Raw genomic sequence first — 20,432 nt, forward strand, 5'->3', positions numbered from 1 at the left:
TCTCTCTCTCTCTCTCTCTCTCTCTCTCTCTCTCTCTCTCTCTCTCTCTCTGTCTCTGTCTCTGTCTCTGTCTCTGTCTCTGTCTCTGTCTCTGTCTCTGTCTCTGTCTCTGTCTCTGTCTCTCTCTCTGTCTCTCTTAGATCTCTTAGCAAATCACGAAAAGAGTACATGTCTTTTAAAACTGAAGTTAAAGTTGTTGGTTTTATTTGCAATTGAAGCAACATAAAAGAAATTGGCATAATTGAACTCGGAAAAGAATGGGTTTTATGTTTGTTTTCTCTCCCTCTCTCTTATGTCTCTTAGCAAATCACGAAAAGAGTACATGTCTTTAACGGGCTAAAACTGAAATTAAAGTTGTTGGTTTTGGTATTTTGCTGGTGTTTGGTGTTTGGACGCGGTAAAAAGAGCCTCTAAATGGTTCAAATTACAATGACGACGGTAAGTAACTAGTACTTGTCATTTCCATTTTACCAGTTGATCATGCTGAGTCAAATTAACATTCTTTATTAAGTACTTTTAATTATGATAAAATACAATTGAATTCAATTAACTAAACAGTTTTTTTTTTTAGTTCTAAGCCTTACTTTTTGTACATGGCACTGTCACAACCTCACACACCTCTCACACCGTCTAAGAAATTCGAAGGCAAAAGCGAAAGAGGGATTTATGGCGATGTACTGCTTGAAATGGACTGGATTGTGGGTCAAGTAACTGCTGCGGTGAAAAAATCAAATAACTCCAATACACTGATCTGGTTTATGAGTAAGTCAGACCTTTATTTTTATATTTCAGGTCGCTGTTGAATTTTAAAAACTGGACATATTTATTATAATAAAAAACCCCAAGATTTAAAATACTTAGTTTCTTCTTTAATGTTGTCTGCAGAGACAGCTATTTTAATATTATTTTCTAATTGGTGAAGTTGCCTAAAGGGCTGAATTTTGAAGTAAACCAAGTATATGCTTCAGGATGTGGTCAATTTTTTAGCTGAAGCCTTCGTTTAGTGGTACAGAGACAAACGCTGGAATTTTTTACACCATGAGTGAGCAAATTATATGCTAAAATTGGCCTTAGTGAAAAAACAATGGAGAATTTTGAATATTCCGTTGCTAACTGGGCCAAATAAAGCATATTAGGTCTTGGTAGTTGTAAGCACCTATGACCAGACGCGTCAACGAGGAAGGGGGATAAAAAAGGTGTGTTTGCATCTCTAGATTTTTTTTGCCTCTTCTTCCCCCTCCCCAAAAAAAATATTTGACTTTCTTTTTTTTTCATTGAAAAGAAATCAACAAAAAATAAAATTGCCCCCCTCCCCCTTAGTTACTTATATTCACCGTGCTAGTAAGCATAATCCTTCAAATATGTAAGCTTGCCGCATGGTACTTAGATAATTCTGTTGTTCCTAAAGTAGTGAAGTCATAAAAAACTTTACTGTTCCACCAAGTGATCGTTAGAATAATATTTTTAGTACTGTATGTCATTTCCTGAATAATAACGAGTTTTCATGGCAGAATTCCATCTTCAAAATGTAGCAATAGCACTTTTAACTTTATTCTCTAGTATTTTTAACTCTGTACTTAGCAAATATATTCCACACTTCTCGCTGTAAGATTTAAAAACCTGAAATATTTAATATTTTAAAAATTTTAGCAGATTTCTTCTTCTTCCTTTTTGGATTAACATCGAATGCAGTTAAAGGTGGAAAATTTCTCGAACAGTTTTGGAAGCCGTAGGCCTATTCAATAAAATTTAAAAAATCAACCTATGCTTAAGGTGCCTCGGATGATTTCAAATGTTGTAGACTTTGAAATGCTTATTAATTGTTCATTTATTAAGATAAGATATATTCATGATTAAACACACATACAATAAACCACTATACTACTCCCTTAAAGGCTCCTTGGCTTGTGCAAATTAAATAGAACAGATAGTTTATAGAATAAGTCATCTCCAATGGATCCTGTGAAAAAATATCTTGTCCTTATGAAAATAAATATTAATAATTTTGCTCATCATTAATGTTTTATTGTCTTGTCAGCTCTTTCAATTTGTTTTCTTTTATAGGTGATAACGGACCGTGGGCTTCAAAATGTCTTTTTGGAGGTTCTGTTGGTCCTTTTATTGGCTCCTGGCAGTCAAATGTTGGTGGTGGAGGAAGTGTTGCAAAAGGGACAGTCTGGGAGGGTGGACATCGAGTTCCATCAATAGTCTACTGGCCTGGTGTGGTTGAGGTTTGTTTATCAAAAAAAAATCTGTACAAAAGGCAAATGATATCATTTCACCCTTTTTTTTTTTTTTTTTTTTTTTTTTTTTTTTTTTTTTTTTTTTTTTTTTTTAGGCTATTTTTGCTGGCTGCACAGAATTTGTATCTCCTTCTTGAAAATATTCAATTCTTCATTTAGTCTTCTTGGGGCGGAACATACTCCCCTTAACTCTCTTAAATAATTGTTTTTGAGATCATTTTTGTTGTGGTAATTCAAAAGGTATAGTGTGCTGTTTATCTCAAAGTGAGATTTATAGTCAGGGTTGCCACCACTCAGTTCCTAGAGTGCTACAATTGCCAAAATTTGCATGCTACATAGTGATTTTCGGTGCTAGTCGACGAATTTTTTTTCATATAAGAGAGAAAGTTCTAACATACGTTTCTCTTACAATTATAGCTCTTTTTTTCAATAACCTTTATCTCTTCTTCTCGCTTGTAAGAATTGTTATTGAAAACTATTTTTTGTTAATTGTGTATCTTAGTAAAAGCATCGATTTAGTCGTTGATAATAGAGATGACCCCGGATTTTTGTTCTGTTTTTTTTTACAAAATCTATATCCTGTAACCTAACAGATGTCGAGTTAATGCAGCTGTGTGGAATTTAAAATATTTTTCCCCATTTTTCTGAGAGTATATCATATACACTATGTATTAGAGCAAATGTAAGCAATGATTCTATCTTATATCAAGATTTTTGGATCTGATTTTGGTTTCATGATTGTGGGCTAGTAACTTAAAAATTTTGCTCAAATGTCTTTGTAGCCAGTCAGTATTTTTAGGGTCAGGATATTTACAGCTCTTGATGAATCCTATCCCAGAGCTTTTCAGGGATAGAGAAGGTTGAGAGGCTTCGACAGGCTTGCAAAAAATGTTGTCTGAAATACCTTTTGTCGGAAAAACATCATACTTTTGACCAACATAGTAGTGTGGGATTTCTCATTATTCAAGCTAGAAATAATTAACTTTCGAATTCAACGTAAAGAGTGAAAACAGGACTGATAAAAAGTAAAAATTAATTCTTATAAGAAGTCTAAATTAAAATGAACAAAAAATACAGACAGAGAAAAAACTGAAAAGGAACTAAGATCATAGTTGATAATAATTTGAACTTAAAATAAACTGAAATTACAGCAGATATTACATAGGAGTAGAGCAGTCACCCTCTTAAACTATTATTTGCACTTCGTTAAGAATCACATATATATTGGAGTAATTATTCTTTTTTCTATTAAAACAATAAACGCAAGTTTTAAAATAATATTCAAACCTTGAGGAACCAAATATTTCTCTGTGTAGATATATTTGTGACGGTTAATGATTTTTCACCAAATGTACCTTCCTTTTAAAGAGACTACAGCAGACATAAATTTGGAAGATGTAGTCGTGGTCATTCAACTGAAATTGTAAATAAATTTGCTAAATGTTTGTCGAATATTGGTTCCGAGGTGTAATCTAGTGTTAGCAATAATAATAATGAAATGAACTGCAATATTATTAATGGCATCCGTCTTCAAACATTAAAAATGGAATTTCAGCCGTGCACCAGCGAAGAAGTGCGTAAAGTTGTGCAGTCACTTAAGTTTAATTCTGCCGGTATTGATTGTTTGCCCCTTCCAGTTCTTCAAGTGATTTTAGGATATATTCTTCCCTGTCTAGTTTTTATCGTTAATCTTGCCATATAAAAGGGAATTTTTTCCGGTGCAGTTTTCTTGGCGAAGGTCATTCCCCTTGACAAAGGTGGTCGCAAGGCCGATATAGAAAACTGGAGACCCACATCAATTCCACCTATCTTTTAAAAGAAACTGGAGATAGTAGTACGTAAATGGCTCTATAGTTTCCTTCAGATGAATAGGCTTTTGGTTCAGACACAGTATAGTTTTCAAAAGGGTCATTCCATGACGCGCGCCTCACAGCACCCGGTTCAAAATGTTAAGTATGCATCAAACAGGTATCGCAGCTATGCCTATTTTTATTGACATTAGAAAAGCGCTTGACACAGTTGACTACCAAGCGTTGGTTCATCGAATGAGAAAGGTTGGAATGAATGGAGTTTGTCTATAATGGTTTGAGAACTATCATTATGGTAGGTCTCTTAAAAGTTTTTTTTTGTAAATGAGACTGCATGAGATGCAGTCTCATCGTTTTTTTCTGTGAAGTGTAGTGTATCTCAAGGCTCTGTGCTGAACCCTTTACTTTATCTAATTTACATGGACATGATGCGCTTTTATCTGCAGGATGTATGTATTACTTCTTGTGCGGATGACACTGCGCTAACTATGTTTGCAAAATCGGTCAATGATTTAATAACAAAAGCTAATAATGCTCTCAAAAGACTGGAGGTGTTTGAGTTTAAGTTTGCTGTGCGTGAATTTAAAGAAGACATTTCTACTGACATTCTGTAGAGTGGGTGACTGTTGATATAAGTGGTAAAGTCCTATTCTGTGAAAAGCCTGGTGAATAAGTTAAATCACTACGGTACCTTGGCTGTCATATTGATTCTAATCTTTCGCTGAAGCATCATAGAGTCATTATTTCCACCAAAATTGCACGTGGAGTTGGCATTTTCTGAAGACAGAAGCATTTTCTGCCGGAACGTACTCTCCCCACGATATGTTTTGCAATAATCTACCCGTATATGTCATAAGGATGTTTTGTTTAGAGGAGCAATTTCTATGTTAATTACAAACTTGTGCAAATTCTACAAAATTAAGCAACAAGAATAATTGGGAAGTACGTAAAAAATGTGAAAGACAACAGTACATGCTTTAAGGCTCTAAAGCTTCTCAATGTTGGACAGATAAGGGGCTATCAAGCGGCGATGTTTGTGTTTAATTATGTACATAATCTAGTCCCGGACCATTTGCTGAATTTTACCGTTTCAGAAGCACGGTTCATGAGGATGATACGAGAAGATTTGATAACTTGGTTGTGGATATTGAAAATAGCGTCAGGTCTGGTTTTACTTTGAAGTATCTTGGTCCTTCTATTTGGAATTTGCTTCCTGTGAGTGTCAGGGCGGCTGTGTGCCTCCCACATTTAAAAAGAGATTAAAATAGTATTTCTTGGGGAATTAGATTTTTAGCTTTTTTTGGCGGAGGGGGGGGGGTGTGAGTGGGATATAGGGCTGAAGGGAGAAGCGGACTGAAGGCGTTGGGGCAAGTGGAATTGTATTTAGATGGTGGTTGTTACCCTGGGGGTGTTTGAGAGAAGGTGATTGGCTTTTTTTATGGCACTTGGTATTAATCAAGTGACATATAGCAATCGCAAATTCTGTCGGTCTGTCGGTCCCGGTTTTGCTACTTTAGGCACTTCCAGGTAGACGATGAAATCGGCAGGCGTATCAGGAACCGGACCGGATTAAATTAAAAATAGTCGTTTTTCCGATTTGACCATCTGGGGGAGGGGAAGTGGGGGGGGCCGTTAAGTCGGAAAAAATAGAAAAAATATAAGTATTTTTAACTTACGAACGGTTGATCAGATCTTAATGAAATGTGATGTTTAGAAGGATATCGTGTCTCAGAGCTCTTATTTTAAATCCCGACCGGATCTGGTGAAATTGGGAGGGAGTTAGGAGGGGGAAACCTAAAACTTCAAAACACTTGAGTGGAGGGATCGGGATGAAACTTGGTGGGAAAATTAAGCACAAGTCCTAGATACATGATTGGCATAGCTGGAACAGATCCGCTCTCTTTGGGGTAGTTTTTAATTCTGAAAAATTAGAAAAAATTAGGTATTTTTTAACTTACAAATGGGTGATCGGATCTCAATGAAATTTTATATTTAGAAGGATATTGCGTCTCAGAACTCTTATTTTAAATCCCAACTGGATCTGGTGACATTGGGGGGGGGAGTTGGGACGGGGAAACCTAAAACTTGGAAAACACTTAGAGTGGAGGGATCGTGATGAAACTTGGTGGGAAATAAGCACAAGTCCTAGATACATGATTGCCATAACCGAAACGGATCCGCTCTCTTTGGGGTAGGGCGGGGGGGGGGGGTTCATTCTGACAAATTAGAAAAAACGAAGCATTTTTAACTTTCGAACGGTTCAGGTTCATTTTAATAATAGAATAAGTTACAAAATGTCCAGAGCCCGGCTGAGAAGACAAATTCGTAATGCACGGGATGAAAAAAAAATTTCTTTAGATAAATACAACATCCATACTTCACTACATGCAATTCAAACAATTGTAATTAAACATATTCCCCCATCAATTGTCCGGTCAACAGCACCACCCGTTGACGCATCCAGCGAAATAAACATAAAATGAATAAAAGATACCAAGAACCCTGGAGAATGCCTAGGTCCAGTATCATAAAAAACAAATAAAATGGGAACAAACTTAACATCCCAAAGGCGACCCCCCACCAACCAACAACAATTCACTTATCACGAAAAATTTATCAATAAATCAACATAAATTTGAGTTTTCTTTTAGCTGTTTTAATTGATTTTGAAGTATCCAATTTAGAAGTATAAATATTCCAATACCGAATTACCGAGTTTCGAAGGGAAAATTTCGATCTTTCATTTATTGTTCTTGGCTGATATAACTTATTGAAATTTCTAATTTGATGTCCGTGGTCAATACTTTTTAAGTGGGAAAAGGTTCGAGGAACGAAAAAACGAGGGAAGCAAACCACGGTCATACTTCAATTTGAAGAGGATAGATTCAACTGTCACAAAATGTCTTAAAGGAAGAATATTAAGGAAGCAATACAGAGAATCAGCTGACGACTTCGCTGGATATAATTTAGGGAAGGCAAGTAGCTCTTAAGGACCCGCAAAGCTTTGTTCTGTTGTCTCTGAAGTGGCATAATATGAGAACTAAATGTGTAAGGTAAACAAGTGATGAAAACATTAAATGAGAATGAATAAGTGCATAATAAAGTGATCTCATTGCTTCAAAGGGAAGGGATGACCTGAGTATTCGCATTACACCTATATTTCTCCCCAATTTCATCCGCAGATTAGATATATGAGGCTTCCATGATAGATTAGAGTCAAGGGGGACTCCGAGGTATCGCATAGTTGCTGCTCGTGAAATCTTTATTTTAAAATCACTTGATTCAATTAGTTGAAGCTCAGGAACTGCAGCGTTACAACGCGAGAAAACGACAGATTTCGTTTTATCAGCGTTAAGAGCTAGGTAATTTGACTCAAGCCACAATAGAAGATGGTTGAAAGCTTCTTCCAATGCAAGTTTCAAACAGCTCACATCTTTCCCTGCGACAGTACACGCAGTGTCATCCGCAAATTGCAAATTTAATCCAAATATTCTCATTGAATTATTCAGGTCGTTCACAAAAATTAAGAAAAGTAGGAGACCAAGTACTGACCCTTGCGGGACACCAGCGGTATTAGATTGACGAGTCATTTCAGATGAAACATCACCTCCATCAACATACTGAGAACGGTCCTTAATATAAGATGCTATTAGGGATTTTGCTGGCCCTCTTATACCGTAATGATCCAACTTATGTATTAAAGTATCATGAGATATTGAATCAAACGTTTTTTTGATGTCAAGAAAAATGGAAGCTGGAATTTCTCCACGGTCAAAAATAGCATGGACATACTGTGTTAATAATAGCTCCGCATGGTCGGTAGAGTGACATTTGCGAAATCCGAACTGAAGGTGATTTATTATTTCAAAATGATCTAAAAAAACGCACTATTCTGTCATACAGACAACGTTCAATTATTTTGGAAAAAGCCGACAGGAGCGATATAGGCCTATAATTTGATGGATTTGTTTTCTCTCCTCCTTTGTAAAGAGCCAATATTCTTGAGTCTTTTAACGACGAAGGAAACGTCCCATTTTTAGATGCCAGATTTATTATATGACATAAAATGTGCGAAATTTGGGGGAGTATTTCTTTCAACAGAAATGTCGATGATCCATCAATACCCTCAGAATGACCATTTTTCAAAAGAGTAACTACATTCTTTAATTCTTGTTCGGAAACCGGTGTTAAAAATATTGACTTATCATGTGATGGCGGAAGGAAATTTCTAAAGTCATTTTTATTTTGACCACTTGACCCGGATGAGGCAGCAGACTCTGCAGTTTTTCCCCTATTTCGGCAAAATGCCGGTTTAGGGCATCTGCTATTTCATTCTTATCTTTAAGAGGTACTTGATTTCCAGGCATGCACATTTCATCTGGAAAACTTTGGTCCTTCCCTTTACTAAGGCATTCGTTAATTAGAAACCAAGTCTTTTTCGGAGAGATACGAACTTTCTCAAACTCTCGTTCATGATAATTCCTTTTTTTCGAACGAAGAATTTTTGACAATTGACTTTTATACCTTTTAAATTCAGAAATAGTTTCATCAGATGGACAGTTAAGTTGCCTCCTGAATAACTGATTTTTAAACTTTATAGATCGTAGCATGCCTTCGGTTATCTACGGCTTATTAGGAGATTGATAACGTCTCAGACCAATCTTTTTCACCGGGCATGTTTCATGTAATATTTCCTTAAACTGCTTTAAAAATAAATCCATGACGTTGTTCACATCCTCAGATTCGAAAGGTCCATTATCATTCATAATACTTAATCTTTCTTTTAATAGTCGTAGCGTATTTTTATTGAGTAACCGTGACTTTTTGGAAAAAAAATTATATTCGGTTTAAGCTCACTTTTTAATTCAGAAAACAACATGAAATGATCCGAAGAGTCAACCAACATTATCCTTATTAGATTAGTCTCGAAATTCGTCATAATATTGTCAATAAGTGATGCCGACGTTGCAGTTACTCTTGTAGGTATGCTACAAAGTGGTAATAAACAATGCGACAGGCACATCAATAGAAAATCTATCGCATTTTTGCTAAGTCTACGCTCATTCATTTCTTTATCTGTTGTCTGATGTGAATCATAAATCAAATTGATGTTGAAGTCTCTCATCAAAATTACCCTTCTGTACTTCCATGATATTAGCTTCATGAGGGTATTGAGTGATGACGAAAAAGAAGAGGTTGATACATGAGGGGACTTATAACAAAAGCAACAGGCAACAGTCTCATTATGTATTTTCAATTGTAAAATTAAAAATTAAACTTTTATTTCCTCATATAAGTCATCAAAATCTGTTATTTTTCGCGAATGAATATCATTACGTACATGACACCCGATTCCTCCTTTATTTTTTGAAACTCGTGATTTTTTTTAAAAAATTATAACCCTGAATTTGGACTAAAGAAGAAAGATTATCATTAAGAAATGTTTCACTTACCCCAATCAACAAAATATCATGACTGGGAAGAAATGCCGATAGAAAATCCATTTTACTCATAAGACCACGACAATTCCAGAATATTGACCGAAATGAACCTGGAGTAGCTATATGATCTAAATCATTATTGTTAATATATTTGTTTTTGAGGAGAGCCGCCACAGATTTGTCCATATTACCAAAGTCTTCTTTCACTAAATCATTCGCTAGAATTTGTTTAAGATCAAGCGGATCCGCCTCTAGCCTATCAAGCTTATTCCCAACATTTGTAAATTTAGACATTAATTCTTAGTAGACGCGCCCCCAAGCGGGGCAGGCAAAATGGCAAAGAAAGGAAAATTAATAACAGAATGCAATAAAATACAGTTTTACACTTAAGAACCTGATCTACATCTACAATAAAAAACAGAAAGAACAAAAGAGAAGACAACAAAAGACAAAAAAAGGACCATGATTATTACGGCTAGATCATATTTGATTTTTAAGCAAACCATGATGACGACCAGAAAGAAAAGAAACAAAAATATATATGTATATATTTTTCTCTACAAATTAGAACATCACCCATACTAACAGCAAAAATCATCACTTATCTCGACAAAACCCCATAAAAAAAGAAAAAAAAAAGAAGAACTTTCAACTGTTGTCACTTAAAAGGAATAATAGCCATTATAAATAATCATTATAATCTTCACTGCAGTTCACTGATAACTGTTAAGCTTCATGATGGTCATCGTATTTTATCCACTTTTCAGAGTTCAGGTGACATACTTCTAACCATAGATCCCTTTTGTTTGATCCTGGAGGACTCGCATTTTCCAGCTTCGCGCAGACCTTTAGCCTTAGCAAGGAGGCTGTTCCTGATATCGTTAAGTTTGGGAGGAAGATCAGACACAACGCGAGCTCCGGACCCTTTAAGCTTCCCCACATTACGCATAATTAATTGCACATCTTTGTCGTTGCTAAGGGAAAGAAAAACTGGTTTTAACGTCTCAGTTTTCGATGAGCCCCGCCTAGTGGTAATGTTATTGCTTGTTTTAGACCCCAGTCTATACAAATTTTCAATTGTAATAGGGCTAGAAATTCCCAAAGTATCACTGATCCATGATTTTATGTTAGATTCCAGGGTTTGGTTACCCTTTTCGTTTCGTAGACCATGAATGATGAGTTTTTTCTTCTGCTTTTTCAGTCAATTAACAATAGTTCTTTCGACAGGAAGCTTTATGAGCAGGAAGCTTTATGAGCATTCAGTTGACTTTCGAGTTCACGAATCCTATTGCCACGTTCTATTCCATCCGATTTTATGACTTCAATATCGGCTTTCAAACTCACAAACTTCAGCGACAATTCGTTTTGGTTTGCCAAAATTATATCAAGTTTATCAAGTTTCATCAGCTTGGCATTAATGCCAACTTTAAAGTCCTCAAAATCTTTTTTGCTGACGCTCGCCATCAAACAGTTCGTGGTAACGAACTGTAGTAAAGAGCGACCTGGCTCAATAGTAATCAAAACTCTAAAAAATGGAATTTTGATACCAATAGATACATCAAAAGAATCGCATTTTAATGCTGATGTTAAATATGTAAGTTTCATCAAGTTTAGTCCTACCCATAAAAAGTTACGAGTGGTTGGAGGGAGGGAGGGGTTGAGAAAACGGGGATATGCTGGGGGAACTCCATCGAGGAATTTGTCATGGGGGAAGAAAATTTCAATGATGGGGAGCGCAGGATTTACTAGCATTATTTAAAAAAAAACAATGAAAAAATAAATATGAAAAGTTTTTTTCAGTTGGAAGTAAGGAGCAGCATTAAAACTTAAAACGAACAGAAATTATTACCCATATAAGGGGCTCACCTCCTCCTAATACCTTGCTCTTTACGCTAAAGTATTTTTAATAATTTCAGCTATTTATTCTACGGCTTTTGTGATTCAGGGGTCATTCTTAATGAATTGGGACAGAATTTAAGCTTTAGTGTAAAGAGCGAGGTACTGACGAGGGGGCGAACCCCCTTATATATGTAATAAAAACAAGAGAATACAAAATTCTTTACGTAAGCTAATTTATAAGTTACGTATTTCTTTTACTAATGAAAAGATTCATAAAAAATTAAAAGTTCTTGTTGCCTTTTTAATTAACCAAAAAATCGGAGGGCAACTAGGCTTCCTCCCCCGCTCTTTTTTCTCAAAATCATTCGATCAAAATTATAAGAAAGCCATTTAGCCAAAAAAAAAAAAAAAAAAAAAAAAAAAAAAAAAAAAAAAAGCGAATTTCGTTTTTGTTATTCCTCTGCGGAGAGCCAAAATCAAAATATGCATTGGTTCAAAAACGTTCAGAAATTAAATATTTGATAAAGCCGTTTTCCCAGATTCGACCATCTGGGGGGCTAAAGGGAGAGGAAAAATCAGAAAAAATGAGGTATTTATAACTTACGAGTGGGTGATCCGATCTTAATGAATTTTTATATTTAGAAGGACATCGTGACCTAGAGCTCTTATTTTAAATCCTGACCGGCATTAAGCCTCTTATTTTCTTTTTAATTATGTTAGAGCTTTACCATATGATCTCTTGGCTCTTAGCTCTTCTTGCCTGGTCACAAGTGCCATATGCGCTCTTAGCTCTTGTTTTTATTAAAAAATTGAAATTCCCCCCCCCCCAGCAGATTTTGAAAACGCACTTTGTCTGCCTCTATATATTCGTGGCTGCACTTTTGGTGAAGAGAGTTATAAGCTAAACATATTTTCTGTCATTTCCGATTGTTCTCATTAGAATCGCTATCTCGAAAATCCTACCTTATGCTATATTGAACCATAAGGACCCCTGGTAGTAAAGGAGTGAAAGGAGAACTGGTTTCTCCTCAATTGGTTTTGCTCGTTACCCAAGGGAAAACAAACACATTGACTCAGATGGCTCTTTGCTCATTTAACGCTTCTCTGTTGATTTCTGAGTTTTGGTTCTCCAGGGCACAACTTCCTCCTCTAGCCCTCCACTGTGGACCCACTTGATTGAGGTATTTATATTTCTAGGCAGGTTCAACTTCCCACGAATTAACCTCAAGCTTAGACATTTTGCCAACTCTTGCAAACATTGGGAGAATTAATTACACTTCAAAGCGGACTATAGATGGCATTGATATATCTCATATATTCTATGGAGGAGAAGTGCCTGAAGACAGAGTGAGTTTCTCTTTTTCTCTATTTTGGATAATAGGATGCAATTAGATTATATGATTTTCAAAAACAGTTGGTTCACTAAAAAAAATTCAAACGTCTAAATAAACGGCGGAGAAGTTGACAAATAATAAACGAATTTGTTTTTTAATATATTTCCCTGTTGGTCAATGAAAAAACGCTGCCAAAGTGGAAACAGTGGAAAAACAAAATGATAACCAAAGGATTTTCTGAATTGTTTTTAGAATGTTTTTTTCTTTATTTTTAATCAGTTTGTGTTAAGGTAATGACACCTACTGTAACAGATGTAGATTACAAAAGTTACAGTCTCTCCGAATTCCAAGTTTCTACAAGAAATCTTTAGGATTCTCAGCAAGATAAATGTTAAAAAGAAACGTTTTACTGCTTTAAAAAAAAAGTATAAGAATGTCAAAATCAGCCGTCTTTTTCCAAAACACTAGTTGAGTTGGTAAAACAAGAAATCTAATATTACCTCCTATGTATTCAATAATGTTTTACTCAAGAAACTGAAATAATATTTTTTACTTTCCAACATATTAAAAAACAATGTAAGAGGTGAAATCCTGTATTTCTCCCTTTTTAAGAAGCTGTCAGTAAAAGATCTAGCTTTAAATTCTTTAAATAATCATGATTGTTATTTGTGATTTCTTAGCATTTGGAAAAGGCCATTGGATAAAATAACGACGATTAGCCTTCTACTGCGGAGTTGTTCAGTTTGATTTCAATATCTCCTATCGTTATTATTACTGTATTTTAGTTTTCTATTTGGTCTATAATGTCAACTCGAAAATCTTTTTGTAAATGCAGATAGGGATCTGATGCATAAGTACTCACATTTCGATGCGAAAAAAGAAGCACTAGGGACCCAGAGGTGAGCTTCAGAATTATTTATCCATCTTTTTCATATTATAGTCAACTCAAGAGCTTTGAATCAGATACGACAAACATGTTTCTTATGCATTTCTCTCTGATCTCATCTTATAGAGAGGATTTTTAATAGAACTTCACCCAATCGATCACAAATGAAAATGTCTAGTGTTCTTTATCAGGGTAAAATTTACCCAAGGACAATTTACCTTCCCTCCAATACTTAAAGTGGCCCTAGGCATCCTCGTAGCCCTCTGTAACATTGCATAAAATTTTCAAGGTAGCACCATAATTAGGTCGTGTAAAAGGAAAAAAATGTGCCTTTACAGGTGACATGAAAAGTGTAGCCCCAAGGATTACGTTCTGAATTAGACATGAATTAGCCTAAATGAGACAGAGGCTTCGTTGATATGCATTTTAATTGAAAGTTGGACATGCTGCACATTACAAAAATCAGGATTTTTAAAAAAAATGTCATTGAAGGACAATAGGAAAGGCTTTTGGCTACATCCCCCGATGTCCAAATTTTCCTTTCACCAAAAATGGCATTTAGAAATTTCTTTGCTTGCTGATTACAAACCTGAGATTTACTATAGTTAGCCATGTAGGTCCAAAATCAAAATACGTTAAGTGTATATTCATGAATGGTGGACATGTCGCTTCTTGGTGAAATCAGGTTTACGCAAGGAGTTTTATTCTCTGTGATTGAACGAGCCTTAGCAAGTTTATCCGTCATTTGTTCCCTCCCCTCTACATCTCGTATCAAACCATACCATACATTTAGACATGTTGTAACTCCTTTGACTCACATATTGCAAATTTGAGCTTGATGTTGATAACTTCGAAGACCACACTGCCTTTCCATGACGAAAGTAAAACAGTTCAAAATAGGGATGATACCTTTTTATTGACAGTGAAAAGATATGTTCATCATCAGCAGTAAAACTGTTTTAGCAGTTTTACTGCTGATGATGAACACTGTATATGTGTTCGAAATATCCAGTTAAATAATTTTATATCTATTCACTGTCAATAAAAAGGTATCATCCCTATTTTGAACTGTTTTACTTTGAGCTTGATGTTTCAAAATAAACGGCTTTTGCTTATGTAGACATGTTGCCATATTCAGCTCACAATCATTTAGAGGTCGATAGAGAATGGATCTTAATTATTGAATGCTTATTTTCAAAAATCCACATTAAAATCACAAAAAATCACATTAAATCATTAATCAGTAAGAACATTGTATTTGATTTTACTTTACAGGTGTTTCTGAACAAGCAGATAACAAATCTATTGCTAATATGACACGACAATCTTCCAAAATAGAAACATATTAAGAATATGCTGGAGGGGGCACGGGTCTTGAGACCTTATCCGGCGCTTTCAAATCTACGACATTGTAAATCCTTGCATGTCTAGCATTTAGACAGCTTCTGACCCAAACACCAATCATGAAATACGATTTGGACGTTTGCATTGCCTAATACCCACAGCTTTATAATTAGGAATTTTAGAAAATACTAAACATAATTTCTAGTATTAACCAAAATTAATGGAAGGGGGATGAAGGGGTAACAGACTATAAGAACCTTAGTTTTGGCCATAAAATCATACAAATTGAAGTTACTTGTATGACTATGATTCGAACAAGGAGTAAAATGTCCACCTTTCTGTTATTAAAAAAAAAAACATTTATGAACCTTCTGTTTTAAATAAAATATTTGAACAAATTCAGTGCCTTTTTCCCTAATGAGATGTACAATTTGGCAAGATTTAATATGTTCGCTTTTCCGTCAACATTTATCTATGGACAGGAAAGTATCCGTAGAAAAGTATGCCTTGGGGTACGCTCCGAATCCTAAATGTCTGGGCACTTGTTGTAATTATAAAAAAGAGTGTTCTTTTTATAATGGCGTCTCCCCCTCCCATGAAAAAAATTATGCGTACATACCTATCTATGAAACCTCTGTTGTTGTTTTTTTGTTATTATTAAATTGACAGAAGTAAGTTTTATTTTTCAAATACAAACACAAAGTGATTTTAAAACCGAAAATGAAAAAAAATACATTGAACAAGGCGAACGGACTGTTGCTCTCTTAGCTTTCACTTGTAACTTTGTTGCTGGTGTTCAGCTAAAGACAATACGTTTTAGGTATTTTGTTTTAGAATAATAATTAAATTTTTTAGTCAATCAAAGATTTGTGGTAACTAATTCCCATCTGCTGTATTAAAATGAATTTTCAGCAAAACTCTATGCAAAAGTTTGGTTTATATTAAACAGATTTTGTATCTAGTTGTGGTCACCCGTTGAATATATGTTGCACTGCAGTTTTTCAGCAAATTATTTCAAAAACTTTTCCCACGAAACATGTTTATCAAAGGAAAGTAAAAAACTTCATTAAACCAAAATAAGCAGAAAGAAAATCGAATAATCTACCAAGGGTAAGAGTGCCACAAATCGCCATCAATGAATAAATGAAACCTAAAACAAACAGAAATTGCAATAAATAGGTGCAAAGTGCAACTGTATTAATAGTTGCATTACTACTACTATAACTAATATTACATAATTGCAAAAGTGCAAATCTCGTTATGGCCTTGAAAAGGCATAGAGGTTGTGAGCCCTAATCACGTTAAATTCTGCTTGGTTTGAGTTCGACTCGGTCATTTATTGTAATGTCTGTCCGTTTTTGGGTTTCATTTATTTATTGATGGTGATTTGTGGTGGTTTTACGCTTGTTAGATTATTTTATTTTATTTCTGCTCATTTTGGTTTAATGGATTTCTTTACTTTTCTTTGAAAAAGTTATTTCGGGGAAAAGGTTTTTTAAATTAATTTCTGTTGACATTTTTTGTTGACCTTGTCTTTTTCACGGAAAAATGAAATAATACCTTTGTGTCTTTTCGGTTTTTTATGTAAGAATTCATAGTTTGGCTTGCTATTTGTATTTTGTAAGAACTTTTTCAACAATTTTTAACAACCATACACCCTTTTGAAAATCTTGACAAAAATAGTATTGTCTAATTCAGTATTATACCTCCTAGTTGTCCTGGAAAATAAAGTTTAATATAGTTCCAACAAAAGTCTATTTGTGCTCTTTAACAGCTTGGATACACTTACACTCTTTTCATTTAGTTTAATTAGTAATAGAAGCAGCCCTGAAAGTTTCAACTTAATACCCTCAGTCTTTCTTGGAATGTTGCTGAGATGTCTTAATGACAACCAGCATAAAAAAGTATGTTTTGATTTAGTTTTAAAGCAACATTTAGTTTCAAAGCACAATGGAAAAATTGCATAGCTGTGGGGTTGACATACTTAATAACCTTAAGGATATAGTCACTAGATCGTTCAATTATGTTGAACAAAATGAACGCCTCAAATTTTGATTGGAACTATTTGAACAATTATGGACTAAAGAGGAGGGCTGATTGCTCACCAATCACTTTTGACTCTTAAAAAGGGCACTAGAAGTTATAATTTCTTATTGAATTGGGTCCTTAAAAAGTTTCAATTATGCTACTAGCTGTGATAGAGCAACACTGCCTATGACATTGCTTATATGCCCTTTTCTATACCTGCAAGCACATAGTCTTTTTGTTGAATTGAAACTCTCACTAAGCGTCCCCTAAAGATTCACCTTAACGCCCTTAGTGTCTTTATTTACACTAGCCGTAGAAAAAGTGTTGAAAGTACACACATAACGTCTTCTGGTTAGTTCAAAATCCGCCACAACTTACCCTGAAAGATCTTACTTATTAGTGTAAGCTGTTCTTCAGATATTACTTTGTCACCGTTGTAAAATCCATTTAATCTTGGTTTGTTTTGACTTAGTTTAACATCCGCCTAAATATTCCTTGAAAGCTTCACCTTAATACCCTTAGCTTATGTAGTAGCATTAGTTGTAGTAGTAGGATTAGCATTAGCAGCAGTATGTACATAGTACCTTTGGTTTTCTTCAACTATTCCTTCAGCACATGATGAAAGTTTCAATATTAATCTAAATGCTTGCCTTAATAACCATAGCTTTAGCAGTAGTAGTAGTAGTACCGGCAGTAGCAACCGTAGTAGTAGCAGCAGAATTAATAGTAGTAGCCTTAGCTTTAGTCGTTGTAGTAGTAGTGGGAATAGAAGCATTAGATTATGATGCAAATATTGTTTCCGCTAGTTCAACACCCCCACAACAAGCCGTGTAAATTCTAATTTCACACACAAAACTGTTCCTAAGACATTGTTGATATAGGCTTTTGGCAACCAGCGTACAGATTGCGTGTTCTGATTCAATTTACCTTCCCTCTGAAAATTCCCTGAAAGTTTCACCTTCATACTCTTAGGCATAGTTGCCATAGTAATAACAATAGTGGCGTTAGTAATATTAGTAATAGTATTACTAGTAATAGTAGTGACAGTAATAGCACTAGTTCTATTAGCAGCAGTAGTATTAGCATATTGTCTTTTAATTAGTTGAACATCTCCCTTATCAAGTCCTGGAAGTTTTTACTTAATAGAATTAGCCATTGCTATGAGATTGCCGATATGTTCTTTGATAACCTGTATATTCATATACTTCTTGAAATTTTCATCTTAATACTCTCAGGCTTACAAGTAGTTGCAATAGAAGTAGTGATGGAGCAGTAGTAGTTGTAGAACTAGTAAATGTATCAGCGGTAGTAGTATTAGTAGTAGCGTGCACATATTGCCTTTTAGTCAATTGATCTTCCCCTTTAAGCATTCTCTGAGAGTTCCAACTTAATACACAAATCAATTATTAAGACACACCTTTTTGACTATCTAAAAGCACATCGTGTCCTTTGATTTACTTCAAATTTCCCCTTATGATGCCCCAGAAGTTTAACCTTGATACGGTAAGCCACTCCAAAAATATTACTTACCCTTCTCATCTTAATACTCTTAAGCATTACAAGTTTTTGCAATCGAAGTAGTAACTGGAGCAGTTTAATTGCAATAGTAGTAGTAATAAAAGTCGCAGTGGTGATAGTGTTACTAATATTATGCACATATTACCTTTTCAGCAATTAATTTTCCCCTTTAAGTATTTTCTAAAACTTCCAGCTTAATACCCAAATCCATTCTTAAGACAAGTCATTTTGAAAATCTGAACTCAGATAGTGTGTTTTGATTTAGTCCAAATTTTCCCTCAGTATTCTGCCAAATTTTCACCTTCATACACGCACCCTTAATTGTACTAGTACTAGTATCATAGCAGTAACAGTAACAGTGCATTATTATTATTAGTAGTAGTAGTGGCAGTATTAATGGCAAAAGTAGTAGGTACATGATGCCTTTTGGTCAGTTGAACATCCCATTCATGATGCCCCAGAACTTTTCTCTTCATACCATCAGCCGTTCAAAAAATATTGCTGATGCGCCTGTATGAGCAATCTGTATGCATATAGTACGTTTTGATTTAGTTCAACGTTTCCTCAGATGTCTATCTCAATATCCTCAGCCTTAGTAGCGCTCCCTACAGAAGCGGTAGTTTTGGTAATAATAGTGTTAGTAACGGCAGGTGTAGTTTTGGTAGCAGCAGAAGTGGTGGTAGTTGTCATAGTAGTAGTAGCGGGCAAAAATTGCCTATTTGGTCAATTGATCATCTCCCTTATCATTTCCTGAAAATTTCAAATTACAACACTCAGTCATTCCTGTGATACATATATATACATACCCATAAATCCATATACAATAACGTGTTTTAATTTAGGTCAACATTCTCCTCGACATTTCCAGAAAGACTCACCGGAATGCCCTTCGCATTTCATGAAAATAAAGGTTAAACATGTATACCTTTCTCAATAACATGTATTGTGTGTAAACAATGAACGAATTGCCTAACTTATAGCCCTTGTCCTGAGGGCTTCTCAAAGACATTCTCAAAGGCATAAACAGTGGACCTTTCAACAATGCTGAAGAATATAGATGGCTCAAAATTTTAATTGGAATTTATTTGAGAAATAATGGGCGGGGGGAGGGGTGGTTTCCCTCAAATCACTTTTGGATCTTAAAAAGGGCAGTATAACTTACAATTCTAAATCAAACGAGCCCCATCAAAAGTTGTACGACTACCCATTCCATAGAAACCTTATATGTCCCTAGGGTATAATTTATAACCCTTGCCACAGGACTCTGGGATTTGTGTCAACCCTAGAGGCATTTGTCTATGTTTTTGGACTATTTTGAATAAAATGGCTATCTCATAATTTCAATCACATGCATTTGGGGAAAAGAGGGGTTTTCGGGTGAGTTGAGCACTTTTGACTCTTAGAAGGCATTTAAAAATTCCAATTTCCAATCAAATGAGCCTCGTCTAAAGTTTATACGACCGCTCCCTTCCATAAAAATGTTGTATGCCCCTGAAGCATAACTTGCAATCATGACTCCAGGCTTTGGTGGTCTGTTTTAGCCCCGAAATCCTTGGTATATGATCTTTAAATTATTTTGAAAAAATTGGCTATCTAAAAATTTCAATTGAATGCATTTGGGGAAAAGAGGATGTGGCGATGGGGAGTCTTTGCTCTCCTGGCGGTTAAAAAGGGCAATAGAATCAATGATATCCAATTGAATGAGCCCCCTTCGAAGTTTGTACAACCCCCCTTCCTTAAAAACCTTATGTGTTAATAATGGGCAACTAATATAACCTATAGCCCTTGCTCTGAAGACTGTGGGGAGGTTGTCATCCTCAAAGACATAATTTATGGACCTCTCAACAACGCTGAATAAAATGATTATCTGACAATTTTCTTTGGATGTGTTTGGGGAAATGATGTAGATGGGGGCTTGCTGCCCTCCAATAATTTTCAACTATTAAAAAGAGAACAAGCCCTTTCAATTTCCAATCGAATGAGCCTTTTTC

At 35.2% G+C, this 20,432-nt stretch overlaps 1 protein-coding gene across 1 annotated transcript in view; it reads left to right on the forward strand.

Moving 5' to 3' along the window:
- Positions 1 to 571: 571 nt before the first annotated feature.
- LOC136039944 (arylsulfatase G-like) overlaps positions 572 to 20,432 on the forward strand; it is a gene marked incomplete at its 5' end in the record, with an annotated part of 41,159 nt that continues 21,298 nt past the window's right edge. The window contains 3 exon segments of the mRNA XM_065723945.1: positions 572 to 762; positions 2,065 to 2,231; positions 12,529 to 12,678. Coding sequence (XP_065580017.1) covers positions 572 to 762; positions 2,065 to 2,231; positions 12,529 to 12,678 — 508 coding nt within the window.

Source organism: Artemia franciscana, chromosome 20 (assembly GCF_032884065.1).
Source record: "Artemia franciscana chromosome 20, ASM3288406v1, whole genome shotgun sequence".
Classification (NCBI taxonomy): domain Eukaryota; kingdom Metazoa; phylum Arthropoda; class Branchiopoda; order Anostraca; family Artemiidae; genus Artemia; species Artemia franciscana.